Below are 17,497 nucleotides of genomic sequence, written 5' to 3' on the forward strand. Positions count from 1 at the left end.
TTTTTCTTTTTATCTTGACTCACTGCAACCTCCGCCTCTCAGGTTCAAAATATTCTCCTGCCTCAGCCTCCCGAGTAGCTGGGATTACAGGCACCGACCACCACGACGGACTAATTTTTGTATTTTTAGTAGAGACGGGGTTTTGCCATGTTGGTCAGGCTGGTCTCAAACTCCTGACCTCAGGTGATCCACCTGCCTAGGCCTCCCAAAGTGCTGGGATTACAGGCGTGAGCCACTGCGCCCAGCCCAGAGTCTTGCTATGTTGACCAGGCTGGTCTCAAACTCCTGTCCTCTAGTGATTCTACTGTCTTGCCTTCTAAAGTGCTGGGAGTACAGTTGTGCACCACTGTTCCAGGACCTCTTTTTGTACATTCTAGGGGATAAGAGTGGTTTTCGCATTTTTCTTTTCTTTTTTTTTTGAGGCAGGGTCTTGTTCTAACACCCAGGCTGGAATGCAGTTCTGCAGTCATGGCTCACTGCAGCCTTGACCTCTGAGGCTCAAGGGATGCTCCTACCTCAGCCTTTTGAGTAGCTGGGACTACAGGTGAGTGCCACCATGCCCTTCTGAGCTTTTTATTTATTTATTTATTTTGTAGAGACGAGGTCTCTTGATGCTGCCCAGGATAGTCTCTTGAGGTCAAGAGATTCTCCTGCCTTGGCCTCCCAAAATGCTGGGATTAAAAGTGTGAGTCACCAAGCCCTGCCAGTTTTCACATTTGTTAAAGCTTGTAAAAATTAAGAGGAGTACGTGACAGAGAACAGATGTGCCCTGCAAAATATGTGTCTAGTAAAATACTAACTGGCCTTTAACAGAGTTTGCTGAACCTTGGTGTTGTGAAAACTTGTGAAATAAATAACTCCAGGTTTAGTGGAAGCTCAGGTGAGGATGCCCCATACATTTGTCCAAAGACAGAGCAAGTGAAATGTGCTCAGCGTTATTCTGTTGGTCTTGCTGTGTGCATGGGTTCAGATGGGGTTTGTTTTGGTGATGAGTTTCACGCAGCCACAGGTGCCTAAAAGACATCAGAACCTTCCCCGTTGCTCTTCCGCTTCTATAACTTTGTGTAATTACTGCCTCTCTACACCATGTCTGCTCTGCAGTAAATAATTTCTCATGAATTCTTTTTCTTTTTTTTTTTTTTTTTTTGACATGGAGTCTCACTGTTACTGCCCTGAATGGCAGTGCGGTAGCATGATCGCAGCTCACTGCAACCTTCACCTCCCAGGTTCCAGCAATACTCCTGCCTCGGCCTCCCGAGTAGCTGAGATTACAGGTGCCTGCCACCATGCCCAGCCAAGGTTGCAGCGAGCTGAGACTGTGCCATTGCACCACTCTCCCCTGCGCCTAAGGTTCTCCCTCAGGCTGTAGCGTCTGCCCTGGGTCTCCACGGCTGCTCTCATGAGCACTCCAGTCCTCTTCCAGCCTTAAGACCTCTCTCCTGAACTCTATCCCTTCTCTCCCAGAATTCACCCCTGAATTCCAGCTATCCTTTCCCATGAGCCAGGACCTCCCATGCCCATGAGCCACTCATCTGCCCCCTCAAACTCACTCCCATGCGGTCTAGAGTCCTTTCCCAACTATATCCTCCAATTCCTACTGTGGACTCTGGTCCTTTCTCTGAGATAATCCTATCCTCAGGCCAGAACCATCTTAAGACAACTCCCAGGTCTCTCCCCAGAGTCTGTGTCCTCAACTCTCCCAGAACTCTGTCAGAGGTGCTGGAACCAAAGCAACTCCATTTTGAGTGCAGGCTAGGAAAATGAGGCTGAGACTTGCTGGGCTGCATTCTGAGAAATTCAGGCATTACTAACCTCTCATGTTTACGGTTTCGGGAACAAGTTAATAATGGTTACTAAGCAGACCCAGACTTGGGAGTGTCCACATATCCTGATACCTGGAGAGCAAAGGCATTCCTAATTTTGCTTTAAAGATAGTATCAATTCTTGCAAAAACAGTAATTAAGAAAAGTAACCCTTTATCATAAACCCCTGTGGCACAGCACATCTCCCCATACATATGCGGGTAGAGGCATTCCTCCTTGTACTTTCGGGAGCATCCTATTCTGTCTAGGGAGCAGCTGCCCTTTCACCACTTTTTCTGTTTTTGAGACGGAGTCTCCCTCTGTCGCTCAGGCTGGAGTGCAGCAGCGCCATCTCTGCTCACTGCAACCTCCACCTCCTGGGTTCAAGTGATTCTCCTGCCTCCGCCTCCGGAGTAGCTGGGATTACAAGTATGTGCCACCATGCCTGGCTAATTTTGTTTTTATAGTAGAGATGGGGTTTCACCATGTTGGCCAGGCTGCTCTTGAACTGACCTCAGGTGACCGCCTGCCTCGACCTCCCAAAGTGCTGGGATTACCGGTATGAGCCGCCACACCCGGACCCACCACTTTTTTTTTTTTAATGTATTTTTAAATTTTTTCCTTTAGTGATTTGTGAGACATTTTACTTCCTTAATAAACTTGCTTTCGCTTTGCACAGAGGACTCGTCCTAAAATCTTTCCTGTGTGAGATCCAAGAACCCTCTCTTGGGGTCTGGACCCACACCCCTTTCCTGTAACAACTCTCCTCTGGGCGCTGACCCCTTCCTTAGGACCAGTCCACTTGCCTCCCTTCCGCCCTGTCCCTACTGTGGGGCACCGCCAGGATTTGGTAGAGGTCCGGTCTGCTGGCGCTGTTCCTTCTTGAAAAGGTTGTGTCTGACTACCCAACAAAGAGACCTGCGAATCTTTGATTTTATTTATTAATATTTTTGATTGACAAATAATTGGATTACACTGATTGAGTAGAACGTCATGTTCCAATGCATGTACACAATGCGGAATGATTAAATCAGGCTGATTAACGCGTCCATCACCTTGCTTCCTTCTCCTTTTTCCCTGTGGTGAGACATCTGAAATTTACTTTGTTACTGTGACTTTAATTGAATCATTCTGGTCTCTGCCTAGAGGGTCAGCATGTTGTGGTTGTACTCTACATTTCCTGGAAGAGCAATGACATTGAATACATTTTCACTTGTTGATTGGCCATTTGCAGATCTTCTCTTGTGATGTGATTAAGTTTTCTCCCCTTTAAATTGATTTGTTTTTTAAACATGAGGGATTCTTTATATTTTCCACGTGAGTTCTTTTGTCAGGTGTAGTAGAGCAAACATCTTCTTCCAGTCCTGTTTCTTGTCTTTTTTCTATCTTAACCACATCATTGATGAACAGAATTTTGTACTTTTGCTGATGAAGTCTAACAACTTTTTATGTCTGCTGTGTTTTGCCTACTAAGAAATCATTGCGTAACTCACGGTTGTGACAATAATCTCTTAATGGTTTCTTCTAGAAGATCAACAGTCTTTTCCAGACTCACTGCAGCCACAGGGCGTTTTCTTACAAAAATTCACTAATGGCAACACTAATGGTAGTAATGGTCATAAAAACAACAATAGTTATTTATTGAACTTACACAATATTCCAGTTACACTTTCAAAGACTTTACATGTACCAAACATTTAATTTCCAGTTTCCACAACAGCAGTCTCGGGTAGATGTGATTATCCTTATGTACAAATAATGCACACGGTGTCCACGTGGCAAACATTGCACAGGGGTAGTGAGCCTTTAGCCCATGTCTCACAGGGAATAGGGTGGGGGATGGCGGGGACAACTGGTAGAGCGGGTGCCATGACTAAAGGCTTTCTCACGTGTTACATTAGCAGGGTTATTCCACAGATGCCACGGAATAAACACAGGATGGTATGGGTAGTCTTTATGTATTCATTAAACTAACCTACACAATAAAAACGTTTACACCAAAAACACAATCATTAAGAATTAAGAAAAAGTGATTTTTCCACTCTTCGAATTTGCCTCTAGAATAACTTGATATTCTGTAAGCAGAAGAGTGATCAGTGGGCTGGGCATGGTTGCTCATGCCTGTAATCCCAGCACTTTGGGAAGCCGAGGCAGGTGGATCACCTGAGGTCAGGAGTTTGAGACCAGCCTGGGCAACATGGTGAAACCTGTCTGTACCAAAAATAAAAAATTTGCCAGGCATGGTGGTGCCTGTAATCCCAGCTACTGGAGAGGCTGAAACAGGAGAACTGCTTGAACCTGGGAGGCAGATGTTGCAGTGAGCCAAGATTGCACCACTGCACTCCAGTCTGGGCAAGAATGAGACTCTGTGTCCAAAAAGATCAGTGAAGGCTTTCCTATGTTCAACAGTATCATGAGTTTTTCTCATGTTGAGGAAGGCATGAATGTAGTCTAGAGGCCTTCATACATTCTTTGTACAGAAGCCCCCTCTCACCTGAGGGGGATACGTTCCAAGACACCCAGTGGATACCTGAAACCATAGATAGTACTGACTGTGTTTTTTTCCTGTACATATATACAATATTATATACTACATTTTTTCCCTGTACAAACATATCTAAAGTTTAATTTATAAATTAGGCACAGTAAGAGATTACCAACAATAACTAATAAAATAGAACAATTGTAACAATATGCTGTAATAAAATTATGTGAACGTATCTCTCTCTCCCAAAATATCTTATTGTCATGTAGCTCTTAGCAACCTCAGTATACACTTTTTTCCCTTTTCCTTATTGAGAACTTTCACCTTTTCACTTAAAAGGAAGCACTTTGTGGCTTCTCTTTGGCATATCCAAATTACCAGCATCACTACTCTTGCGCTTTGGGGCCACTGTTAAGTGAAGTAAAGATTACTTGAGCACAAGCACTGTGATGCCATGATAGTCGATCTGATCACCAAGGCAGCTACTAGGTTACTAGCAGGGTGGCAGCATATACAGCGCGGATGTGCTGGACCAAGGGGCGAGTCGCATCCCTGGCTGGCTGCAGCAGGACAGCAAGAGATGTCATCACGCTACTCAGAAGGGCACACCATTTGAGCCTTACAATTTATTTCTGGAATTTTCCATTTAATATGTTTGAACCGCAGTTGACTGCAGGTAAAAAAAAAACGTGGAGAGCGAAACCACGGATAACAGCGGGCGGCTGTGTTCAGAGGGCACTTCAACTGTTGTGGATCCTCTGATGTTCTTGGAGGAGGTTTAGCTGGTGACATGCCTTCCCACATTCCTTACATTCATAGGATTTCGGCCCACTGTGTGTTTTCAGGTGCTGTGTAAGCTGATGGCCATGACTAAAGCTCTTCCCACATTCTGTACACCCGTAGGGCTTCACCCCGGTATGAATTCGCTCGTGTTTCACAAGGCTCGAGCCGTAAATGAAAGCCTTCCCACACTCCTTACATTTATACGGGGTTTCGCCCGTGTGGATTCTCTCATGCTGAGTGAGATGATAGCCACAATTGAAAGCCTTCCCACATTCTGTGCATTTGTACGGCTTCTCCCCCGTGTGTATCCTCTCGTGCTTCACAAGGCTGGAACCCCAGCGAAAGGCCTTCCCGCATTCCTTACACTCGTGGGGCTTCTCCCCAGTATGGATCTTCTGATGCTGAGTAAGGTAATTTACTCGAGTGAAGGCCTTCCCACATTCTTGACATTCATAGGGTTTCTCACCTGTGTGAATTCTTTTATGCTGAATGAGGCTTGAGCCACAAATAAAGGCCTTCCCACAGTCTTTACATTCGTAAGGCTTCTCCCCACTGTGAATTCTCTTGTGCTGAATGAGTTTGTATACTCGGCTAAAAGTCTTCCCACAGTCTTTGCACTCGTAGTCTTTCTCCCCAGTGTGGAACCTCTGGTGCTGGGTGAGCTCGTCGCCACGCCGGAAGGCCTTGCCACAGTCTTTGCATTCGTAGGGTTTCTCCCCAGTATGGATTCTTTTATGAATAACGAGGCTTGAGCCCCATCGAAAAGCCTTCCCACAGTCTTTACATTCATACGGCTTCTCCCCGGTATGGATTTTCTGATGCTGAGTAAGCTGATTGCCCCATCGGAAGGCCTTCTTACATTCTTTACATTCGTAAGGTTTCTCACCAGTATGGATTTTCTGATGTTGACTAAGTTGATAGCCACGACTAAAGGCCTTCCCGCAATCCTTACATTCAAAGGAATTCTCCTTATGATGTCTCTGATGGGATCTGGGAGGGGTGCCTTCTCTGGCAGCGGGCCTTTTTACACAGTTGATGACCATTCGATTGACATACCTGCCTCTCGAGCGCTGTGGTCTTTCAGGCGTACCTTCATATATCCAGTTATGGCCAAGGGATTTACTTCTTCTATCTGAATTCCTTTTGGAAACGCGTACTTCATGAAGGCTTTTTTCTGTAGGTAAATTCTTAGTCTCATAGGCTGACTCCAAATCTGGAAAAAAAGAATATTTTGTTTCCTTTGGAGGGACACAAACACAAATAAACCTAATCACAAACCAAAAACTCTTCTAATAGAAAAAAAAATTATCCAGTAGAATAAATGTGAATCACCCAGGGTTCTTATTCAATGTAGATTCTACTTCTGGCACGACGATACTTAATAAGAAGTAATCAGAGACATTTGTTCTAAAGTGAAACATGAAAAAGGTCCCGACAGTTAGTCCCATGATTTCCTATATCTATTATTTCCTATTTTGATGATGAAAACACGTATTTGTAGATGATGTGATGATATACTTGGAAAACAAAAGAAAACCATATATAGAAGTAGTGTAGCAAAACAATGTGCAGTTGGATAGCTGTGTGTAAAGCATTCTGAAACTGATACACACATGTTGGCAATATTATTAAAAGTAACTGGGTAAAGGCCGAGGAGTGGTGGCTCATACCTGTAATCCCAGCACTTTGGGAGGTCAAGGCAGGCAGATCACTTGAGGTCAGGAGTTTGAGACCAGCCTGCCAACATGGCAAAACCTTGTGTCTACTAAAAGTACAAAAATTAGCCAGGCATGGTGGTGTGTGCCTGTAATCCCAGCTACTCAGGAGTCTGAGGCAGGAAAATCGCTTGAACCTGGGAGGCGGAGTTTGTCATGAGCTGAAATTGTGCCACTGCACTCCAGCCTGGGTGATAGAATGCGACTCTGTCTCAAAAAAAAAGGTAACTGAGTAAAAGGATACAACATTCAAAAGCAACAAAAAATATAATTTACAAGACTAAAAAAAAATGTAAAAAAAAACGATAAGGAAAACTTTGGAACTTGAGCATCAATAAGGGGGCTAACAGCAAAGGACTGAGAAACATCTAACATTTAAATCTACGAGTTCATAATGATACTACAAAATGTTCAATGGCCAGCTTTGGAGCATGCTAGGAAACCAGTCCTTTATTATAAAAACTGACAATTGGCTGAGTGCAACGGCTCACACCAGTAATCCCAGCACTTTGGGAGACTGAGGTGGGTGGATTACTTGACCTCAGGAGTTCAAAACCAGCCTGGGAAACAGTGAAACCCCGTCTCTATAAAAAAAATACAAAAATTAGCCAGGCATGGTGGTGTGCACCTATAGTCTCAGCTACTCAGGGGGCTGAGGTGGGAGGATGGCTTGTGCTCAGGAAGTCAAGGCTGCAGGAAGCCCAGACTGCATTACCGCACTCCAGCCTTGGTGGCAGAGTGAGACCCTGTTTCAAAAAAAATAAAAAGAGAGAGAGAAAGAATACAACATAAAAACTGACAAAGAAAAAGAACAAAGTTTTTATCCTTCTTATCCAATATGAGCAGTGCCACTGCAGAAGCACTTAGCAGATGGAATAAACTTTCTCTTTAAATTATGACAGCTAATAAATGAAGGAGCAGTGATAAGCATGCAGCATTTGAACCCACAGTGTAATGAACTGTAAGCACTGTCAATGACTGACTGCCAACAGCAAAGAGCTATAACCAGGTATTAGGTGCTTTATGGTAGAGGAACATTAACAGCACCCAGGAAGCAATACTGCCAACACTTACATATAAGAAAAGGCAAACAGGCACTTAAAGCGAGGCTAACCAACTTTCAGGAATGATAAAGAACAGAGGATGGCCGGGCGCAGTGACTCAAGCCTGTAATTTCAGCACTTTGGGAGGCTGAGGTGGGTGGATCACGAGGTCAGGAGTTTGAGACCAACCTGGCCAACATGGTGAAATCCCGTCTCTACTAAAAATACAAAAATTAGCTGGGCATGGTAGCACGTGCCTATAATCCCAGCTACTCAGGAGGCTGAGGCAGGAGAATTGCTTGAACCCAGGAGGCGGAGGTTGCTGAGCCGAGATTGTGCCATTACACTGTAGCCTGGGTGACAGAGTGAGACTGTCTCAAAAAAATAAATAAATAAATAACAAAGGATGATGTCACCTCTACCCCTGCTACTAAAGGTGTGGCCCACAGACCAGCAGCACCAGCAACACATGAGATGGGGTTAAATAAGACAGGAAAAACAAGGTGACAGGGACATGGGGTGCAGAGGCTTTGGGCCTAAACCTTTGTAGAGAGCTTCTCCAACACTTCAGGGTACCCCTGGCTCCCTGCCCAGTGGGGATGCTCTTTCTAAGGATGGCTGACGGGCTCTCACTTTCCTTTGTATGGTGGTCTTGTCTTTTCCCTCACAACTATCAAGTCTCATACCCTTAATTCTTTTTTTTTTTTTTTTTTTAGACGGCGCTTCGCTCTTTTTCCCCAGGCTGGAGTGCAATGGCGCAATCTCGGCTCATCGCAACCTCCGCCTCCTGGGTTCAGGCAATTCTCCTGCCTCAGCCTCCTGAGTAGCTGGGATTACAGACACGCGCCACCATGCCCAGCTAATGTTTTGTATTTTTAGTAGAGACGGGGTTTCACCATTTGACCAGGATGGTCTCGATCTCTTGACCTCGTGATCCACCCGCCTCCGCCTCCCAAAGTGCTGGGATTACAGGCGTGAGCCACCGCGCCCGGCCTCATTCCCTTAATTCTATAAGACGATGCAGTTGGCTTAGAAATGATATGCTCTGCTTTAAAAAAGACAAAAAAATGCCAGAGGATGTAGACCTTAAGGAAGAATTTCAAGCTCAAAAATTAAAAGAAGAAATTATTTTTATTTTTTTGAAACAGTGTCTTGCTCTGTCACCTAGGCTGGAGTGCAGAGGCACGATGTCAGCTCACTGCAGTCTCTGCCTCCTGGGTTCCAGTGATTCTCCCGCCTCAGCCTCCTGAGTAGCTGGGATAACAGATGCAAGCCACTGAGCCTGGCCTAATTTTTTGTATTTTTCAGTAGAGATGGGATTTGACCACGCTGCCCAGGCTGGTCTTCAGGCGATCTGCCCACCTCAGCCTCCCAAAGTGCTGGGATTACAGGCATGAGCCACTGTACTGGCTTTAATTTTTATTATTTTTGAGACAGAGTCTTGCTCTGTCACCTAGGTTGGAGTGCACTGGCATGATCTCAGCTCACTGCAACCTTCACTTCCTGGGTCCAAACAATTCTCCTGTGCAAGCCTCCAGAGTAGCTGGGATCATAGGTGTGCACCACCATGCCCAGCCAATTTTTAATTTTTAAATTTTTTTTGTAGAGATGGGGTTTCTCCATGTTGATCAGGCTGGTCTCGAACTCCTGATCTCAGGTTATCTGCCTGCCTCGGCCTCCCAAAGTGCTGGGATTATAGGCATGAGCCACCACACCCGGCCCCAGCTAATTTTTTATATTTTTAGTAGAGATAGGGTTTACTATGTTGGCCCGGCTGGTCTCAAACTCCTGAACTCAAGTGATCCGCCCACCTCGGCCTCCCAAAGTATTGGGATTACAGGTACAAGCCACTGCACCTGGCCAAGAAAAGGTCCTATTTTAAATTTCTGTACGCATTATGCCTGGAGGCAAGTGGAATATGACGGCTGGCAGCATGGAATCTGGGGCCCAAAATTGTTAGATTCAATTCTAGCTCCTGCTCTGCCTGACCACTCCACTTTGTGCTTCAGTATCCTCATCTCCAAAATAGACAATGATTGTGCCTGTCTCATCTGCTTGTGAGAACGAAATGGTATGTACTCACACACATAGTGCTTAGAACAGTATATGGCACAGAGTAAGTAATACGTATATATAGCTTACATGTGTTTATATATATATTGCTTGTGTGTGTGTGTGTGTGTGTGTGTACGTAAATATACATATATATATTTAGTGATGGGGTCTTGATATGTTGCCCAGCCTGGAGTACAGTGGTGTGATCATAATGAACTGCAGCCTTAAACTCCTGGACTGAAGTGATCCTCCTGCCTCAGTCTTCCGAGTAGCTGGGATTACAGGCAGTGTCACCATAGATGGCTTAGCTATTAATATCGTTGTTATTTTACTAGAAGAAAAATAAGTTTCCAGAGATGTTTACAAGATACTGTCATTCAATGTTTAACTCAAAGTTCAGGGACTGTAACTTTCAACCTTACTTCAGGTATGACATGTAAGAAATGAAATATGGCTGGGCACGGTGGCTCACGCCTGTAATCCCAGCACTTTGGGAGGCTGAGGTGGGTGGATCACAGGGTCAGTAGTTCAAGACCAGCCTGGCCAACACAGTGAAACCCCATCTCTACTGAAAATACAAAAACATGGCGGGCACCTGTAATCCCAGCTACTCGGGAGGCTGAGACAGGAGAATCACTTGAACCCGGGAGGCGAAGGTTGCAGAGAGCCAAGACCGCCCCACTGCACTCCAACCTGGGCAACAGAGTGAGACTCTGCCTCAAAAAAAAAAAAGAAATGAAATATGCTCACTCTGGTTTTACACAAATTCTGTTTGTCTAATCTACTCTATTTCAAGCACATAGGCTGGCTCACTGGAACAAATCAGGGCACTGCGTCCACAAGTTTTCCCTACAGATAGGTCCCTATAGTACCACAGACCACCAACAGTAATTTGGGTATAAACATAATATTATAGGACAAACTGGTTCCTTTGAAGATGGTCATGAAATAAATATCCCAGAATTCCAACTCACTCCATGGACATTAGGAAGAAAGCTGATTACGGGGGAGCCTGACAAAGGTGGGAAGATAACCGATGGATTTGAGAGGAAGGTGTGTGATGCTCATGGCCACACCAGTAAGACTCAACACACTCCTTGGGAACAGGAAGAAGAAATTCAACTAGTTTCTGGAAAGATGGTCCTGACATTCACAGTGGAGAGCTGATATTCCAGGAAGCAGTCTAAGTTATGTGGGGTGTGCAACTCACCCAGTGAGACCACATTACTGTAGTTTTCCAGCATCACATCCCAGTACAGGTCCCTCTGAGCAGAATTCAGACAGGCCCACTCCTCCTGAGAAAAGTCTATGGCTACATCGGCGAACGTCACCAAATCCTGAAACAGAAACGCACATATGCGTGATGATGTGAAAGGAAACAGCTTCCAGCTGAAGGAGACAAGAGGCCACCCTTATGCTAAATATCCTGCTAGTGAAAAAAAAAAAAAAAGAGGCCACCCTCTGGGTAGGTTGAGCACCATGAGTAGACTGAACGCCTGTAGCACAGGCAGGGAGCGGAGAGGACATCAGCGTAACTGACGGAAGCAGAATACCTACATGTCACTCAAAAGCCGTACCACTGCAGAGAAAATGACTTCTACTGTGCAGAATCCTCCATTAGTCAAACCTGCCAGGAAGTTTACAAGCAGTGTCTGCTCCGTGCCTGCCTTAAAGGTTCTCAACAAGTGTGGGTTCCTACAGCATCTTTTTTTTTTTTTTAAGGGGGGAAAAATCAAGATTTTTAAGTTTTAGTTCAGAAAATGGAGTTTGCATGTTTAAATGTTTTCAATCCTCAAGTTCATCATGCCGAACTACATTTTAAGCAGCCTTCCTTTTAGGCATTAAAAAAATTCCCACACAGATAAGCCAGACTGTTTATTATAGTTATCCACTTAGATTGACCAAAATACCTAAGGCTTTCTCCAATTCTGGGGTATGTGATCATCTCCTACTTCCATACTAGAAGATCTTCACATTTGTTGCCATCTACCAACCCCAACTTTTTTCTTTTTTTGAGAAAAAGTCTTGCTCTATTGCCCAGACTTGGCTCACTGCAACGTTCATCTCCTGGGTTCAAGTAATTCTCCTGCCTCAGCCTCCCAAGTAGCTGGAATTATAGACACATGCCACCATACCCTGCTAATTTTGGTATTTTTAGTACAGAAGAGGTTTTACCATGTTGGCCAGGCTTGTCTGGAACACTTGACCACAAGCAGTCTGCCCACCTGGGCATCCCAAAGTGCTGGGATTACACGTGTGAGCCACTGTACCTGGCCCCCTGTTCCTGATTTAGAGGATAAGAATGTCAGATTATTTGGAATCATCTTGCAGTCTGACAGGTCCATTCAATAAGAAAATTTATCTTCCAGTTTCCCCGGCAAGAACATGAGCTCTGTTCAAAGGTCCTAATCATAGCCCTATCTACTTCCAAAAGTCCCATGAAGCCTCATGGGATCTCAACACACATTAAGACTGACGCCAGGGCCGGGCGTGGTGGCACACGCCTGTAATCCCAGCACTTTGGGAGGCCGAGGCGGGTGGATCACGAGGTCAAGAGATCGAGACCATCCTGGTCAACACGGTGAAANTAATAATAAAAAGACACCTGTTTATATAGTAGGTTTATACTGAGTAGAGGTGTTTTCCTCTTTTTTAAAAAAATAGGGGTTCCACCACATTGCCTAGGCTGGTCTCAAACTCCTGGGATCAAGTGATTCTCCCACCCTGGTCTTCTCTTTATTGGGATTGCAGGCATGAGCAACCATGTCCAGGCAAGTAATGGTGTTTTAAACAGACTCCGGAGCCAGACTGCTTGAGTTCAAATCCCAACTTCAGCTCCTCCCAGTTGTATAACCTGGAATGTACTTAATCTCTGTCTAGTTGTCATAATGCCTCATCTCTTAACCCTTTTTGCTGCCTGTAATATTTTAAGCTTTCTCCCATGGTAAAGGCTCAGAAGGTAAAGCATTATGACAACTGGACTATGGCAGTGACAGCCCAAGGAGCAAAGAGATGTAACAGATGTTCTGGAAGCCACATCAATGGACCATTGTGACCTGAAATAAATGGAGGTGAAAAGAGAGGAGTCTAGGGTAACTCCCAACCTGCCACCTCAGGTCTCTGGCTTGGTCAACTGGGTAGAAGGATGTCTTTTACTGAAATAGAGAATGCTGGAGGAAGAAAGTGAGATTGGGAAGTAGGGGTAGAAAAATCCGAGTCCCCTGTGGAATCTGGTGAGTTTAAGATACCTGTAAGACAGGCCAATGGAAATTCCCAACCCAAGGGGAATGGAGCTAAAGGGAGATTAACATTTGGATGGGCAGTGAAGTGGTGGCCGTTGGAACTCTGGAAGTGGAATGGAATTCTCCAGGGTAGGCAGGCAGCTAGAGCAATTTTTAAACTTCAGTGAGTCTTAAGTTCTTGGATGTTTTATATGTTGATGCGGCAAAGATCACCCTTTGAGAAATATTAGTAAAGGATGAGATCACTTCTTTTTTTTTTTTTTTTTGAGACAGAGTCTTGCTCTGTCACCCAGGCTGGAGTGCAATGGCACGCTCTCAGCTCACCACAACCTCTGCCTCCTGGGTTCAAGCAATTCTCATGCCTCAGTCTCCCAAGTAGCTGGGATTACAGTTGTGTGCCACCACGCCTGGCTAATTTTTGTATTTTTAAGTAGAGACAGGGTTTCACCATGTTGGTCAGGCTGGTCTCGAACCCCTGACCTCGTGATCCACCCGCCTCAGCCTTCCAAAGTGCTGGGATTACAGGTGTGAGCCACCGCATCCGGCTGAGATCACTTCTAAGATTTAAAAAATGTTACGCTTCCCAGAGATTCTGTTGTCTTTTTTTTTGCTTTTTGCCCCTAACATTTTATTGTAAAAATTTTCTAACATAGAGGAAAGTTAGAATAATTTTACTGTGAATCATCATATACCCACCAACTGATTCTACAATTGACATTTTGCCATACTGGCTTTATCACATGTCTATTCATTTATCTATGCATCCATCAGTCTTTTTTTTTTTTTTTTTTTTTTTTTGTCTCAAAGGCAGGCCCAGACAATTAAACAGAAGGATTTCGTTTCTGGCCAGCCCCCTATCAGGGACTGACAGGTGGGATGTAATAAAGTATGCGGTCTTGTCCAAAAAGAAGTCTGGCCTTTGCCCTCTGCTTCTGAAAGGTAATCTATATTATATCTACTAGGAATGCCTTTGTTTCTGATGAGGGCATCCATTTATCCCAACAAAGAGTCAGTATATTCAGAATTATCTGGTCATGAACCTGACATCAGTGGCTGTCCTCAGGATGATGTCCCATTCCTGGCTCCTTTCTGAGTGTGTGACCTGGAATTATCCACAGGCCTTGACCACAGGCTGCCTTGCACTTCTTCTGTTTAGTTTCCATTGGTGCATTATTGACACTGTACAGGCAGCAGCTGAGTCCACTGAATCAGACTCTCATTCCAAGTACTAATAGCCCCAGCATCTGGCATATTGTAGGCACTGAACAAATGTCTAATTTTGACTCAAAATTCTACATTCTGGAATTTATGACAAGGAAATAGCTATAGTAGTCTACAAATGCATGCCTAAGAATGTTAAAAAAAAAAAAAAAAATAGGGCCGGGTGTGGTGGCTCATGCCTATAATTCCAGCACTTTGGGATTATAGGCACAAAGAGGGCAGATCATACGGTCAGGAGTTCGAGACCAGCCTGGCCAATAGGGGAAACCCCATCTCTACTAAAAATACAAAAAAATTAGCCAGGTGTGGTGGTACATGCCTGTAATCCCAGCTACTTGGGAGGCTGAGGCAGGAGAATTACTTGAACCCAGGAGGCAGAGGTTGCAGTGAGCTGAGATTGAGCACTTGTACTCCAGCCTAGGCAACACAGCAAGACTCCTTCTAGGGGTGGTTAAAAAAAAAGAAAAAATAAAGGAACAGTGAAAAAAAACCCACCTTACAGAACCTATCCTGAGAAATCCAACTTGAAAACATTAGCAAGAGGGTGAATCTTTTTTTTTTTTTTTGAGACAGTTTTGCTCTGTTGCCCAGGCTGGAGTGCAGTGGTGCAATCTTGGCTCACTGCAGCCTCTGCCTCCCAAGTTCAAGTCATTCTCCTGCCTCAGCTTCCTGAGCAGCTGAGACTATAGGTGCATACCACCACACCCAGCTAACTTTTGTATTTTTAGTAGAGATGGAGTTTCACCATGTTGGCCAAGATGGTCTCGATCTCCTGATCTCAAGATCTGCCTGCCTTGGCATCCCAAAGTGCTGGGATTGCAGGCATGAGCCACCACGCCTGGTGTGAATCTTGTGTTCTATGTGAAATGAAAGATACATGTGAATATTTTTAACTATAGTCATCTTATTCGTTTATCTCACGAATGTTACTTACACAGTCCGAATTTGTTACCTGTATCTGTAACCTTGCTAATGCTATCTGGAAAGCCCATATTTGTAAGACACCCAATGATTAATTAGCTTTTACCAGTGATTACTGTCATGTTCTGGAAAAGAAACATGAAAATTCTGAACCTTTAGTTTTTTATTATTTATTTATTTATTTATTTATTTATTTTATAGCTGCCCATCACTGATGTTTTTATTTTTTTTTGAGAAGGTCTCACTCTTTCACCCAGGCTGGATGGCAGTAAGCAGCCTTAACTCACTGTAGCTTTAACCGTCTGGACTGTAAGGAATCCTCCCACCTCAGCTTCCTAAGTAGCTGGGACCACAGGCACACACCATCACGCCTGGCTAATTTTTTAATTTTTTGGAGAGATAGGGTCTCACTATATTGCTCAGGCTGGTCTCAAACTCCTGGCCTCAAGCAATCCTTCCACCTTAGAATCTCTAATTTTAAAGGCTGTCTTTCTTGATAATTTGCTGCCATAGATTAGATTCAAAACTAGATTTAAAGAGTCTCTGGTGTATTTACATGATTAATTAGCAAGATTCCATGCTCCAGAAAGAAAATACATACATGCTTAAAGGCAAAAAGGAGGACTAGAAACGTTAATTACAAAAACGAGGACTAGAAACAGTAATTACCTCTGGATTGTAATTATGGGTAATTTAGAGACTTTTCTCTAAGAGCTCTTCAGGGACTAATTTTTTTTCCCCCAAGCAAGCCTGCATTAAGTCCATTATAAGAAATTTAACGAGATAGTCTCAAAAAAAAAAAAAAAAAGCAAACGCAAACATAATTATGGGGGAGAAGGCACACTGTAGTCGTTAAGGAAACTCTGCACGGATAGGCCTGCCTCTCAAATGTGTGTATGCGTGTGCTGTGTGTACATATATTTTGAGACAGGGTCTCACTCTGTCGCCGCTGGAGTACAGTGGCGTGAACACAGGTTACAGCAGCTTCAATCTCCTCGGTTCAAGTGATCCTCCCACCTCAGCCTCCCTAGTAACTGGGACCACAGGTGCACATGCCTGGCTAACTTCCATATTTTTGTAGAGGTGGAATCTTGTCATTTTGCCCACCTCTCAAATATGCCTCTTTGGTAATTCCAGTACTTTCAAATGTGTTACCTTGCATGGCAAAGGAAAATTAAGGTTGCAGATGGACTTAAAACTGCTAATCAGCTGACTCTTAAGATAGAGAAGATTATCTTTATTTTTTTACTTTTTATTTTATTTTTATAATAGAGACAAAGTTTCTCCATGTTGGTCAGGCTGGTCTCAAACTCCTGACCTCAGGTGATCCACCTGCCTCAGCCTCCCAAAGTGCTGTGATTACAGGCGTGAGCCACTGCGCCCAGCCGGGAAGATTATCTTAAAGTTATACCGGAAGGCACAACACATAATGAGCACAGTCCTTAAAATTAGAAGAGGAGGTGGGCCAGGCACAGTGGCTCATGCCTGTAATCACAGCACTGAGGGTGGGAGCATAGCTTGAGCTCATGAGATCATGACCAGCCTGGGCAATGCAGTCAGACCCTGTCTCTTAAAAAAAAAAAAAATTAAAAAAAAAAGTTTGCCCTTTTAGCCACAGAGTCTATGGTATTTTGTTATAACAGACTGAATCAACTAACACAAGAATAAAGAAGAGTGTGCAAAATAGAAGACAGGCTAGATGCAGTGGCTCATGCTTATAATCCCAGCACTTTGGGAGGCTGAGGCAGGTGAATTACCTGAGGGAAGGAGTTTGAGACCAGCTGGGGCAACGTGGTGAAACCCCGCCTCTACTAAAAATATGAAAATTAGCTGGATGTGGTGGTACATGTCTGTAATCTCAGCTACTGGGAGTCTGAGGCAGGAGAATTGCTTGAACCCAGGAGGCAGAGGTTGCAGTGAGCTGACACCACACCACTGCATGCCAGTATGGGCAACAGAGTGAGATTCCGCTTCAAAAAAAAAAAAAAAAAAACAAAGACAGAAGACAGTTTAGTACAGAAAATGTGCTTAATAAATGTGATCAGAGGCCGGGCGCGGTGGCTCACACCTGTAATCCCAGCACTTTGGGAGGCTGATGCGGGTGGATTACAAAGTCAAGAGATCGAGACCATCCTGGTCAACATGGTGAAACCCCGTCTCTACTAAAAATACAAAAAATCAGCTGGGCATGGTGGCGCATGCCTGTAATCCCAGCTACTCAGGAGGCTGA

At 44.3% G+C, this 17,497-nt stretch overlaps 1 protein-coding gene across 1 annotated transcript; it reads right to left on the reverse strand.

Annotated features, from left to right (window-relative positions):
- Positions 1 to 4,597: 4,597 nt before the first annotated feature.
- ZNF331 (zinc finger protein 331) lies at positions 4,598 to 11,927 on the reverse strand. Its single transcript, XM_017520510.2, has 2 exons — positions 11,094 to 11,927; positions 4,598 to 6,283 (listed from the first exon to the last, which is right to left on the reverse strand). The coding sequence occupies exons 1-2, from the start codon at positions 11,125 to 11,127 to the stop codon at positions 5,028 to 5,030; spliced, it is 1,290 nt and encodes a 429-aa protein (XP_017375999.1). The 5' UTR covers positions 11,128 to 11,927; the 3' UTR covers positions 4,598 to 5,027.
- Between the last annotated feature and the right edge of the window lie 5,570 nt (positions 11,928 to 17,497).

This window comes from Cebus imitator, unplaced genomic scaffold (assembly GCF_001604975.1).
Source record: "Cebus imitator isolate Cc_AM_T3 unplaced genomic scaffold, Cebus_imitator-1.0 Scaffold846, whole genome shotgun sequence".
NCBI lineage: Eukaryota > Metazoa > Chordata > Mammalia > Primates > Cebidae > Cebus > Cebus imitator.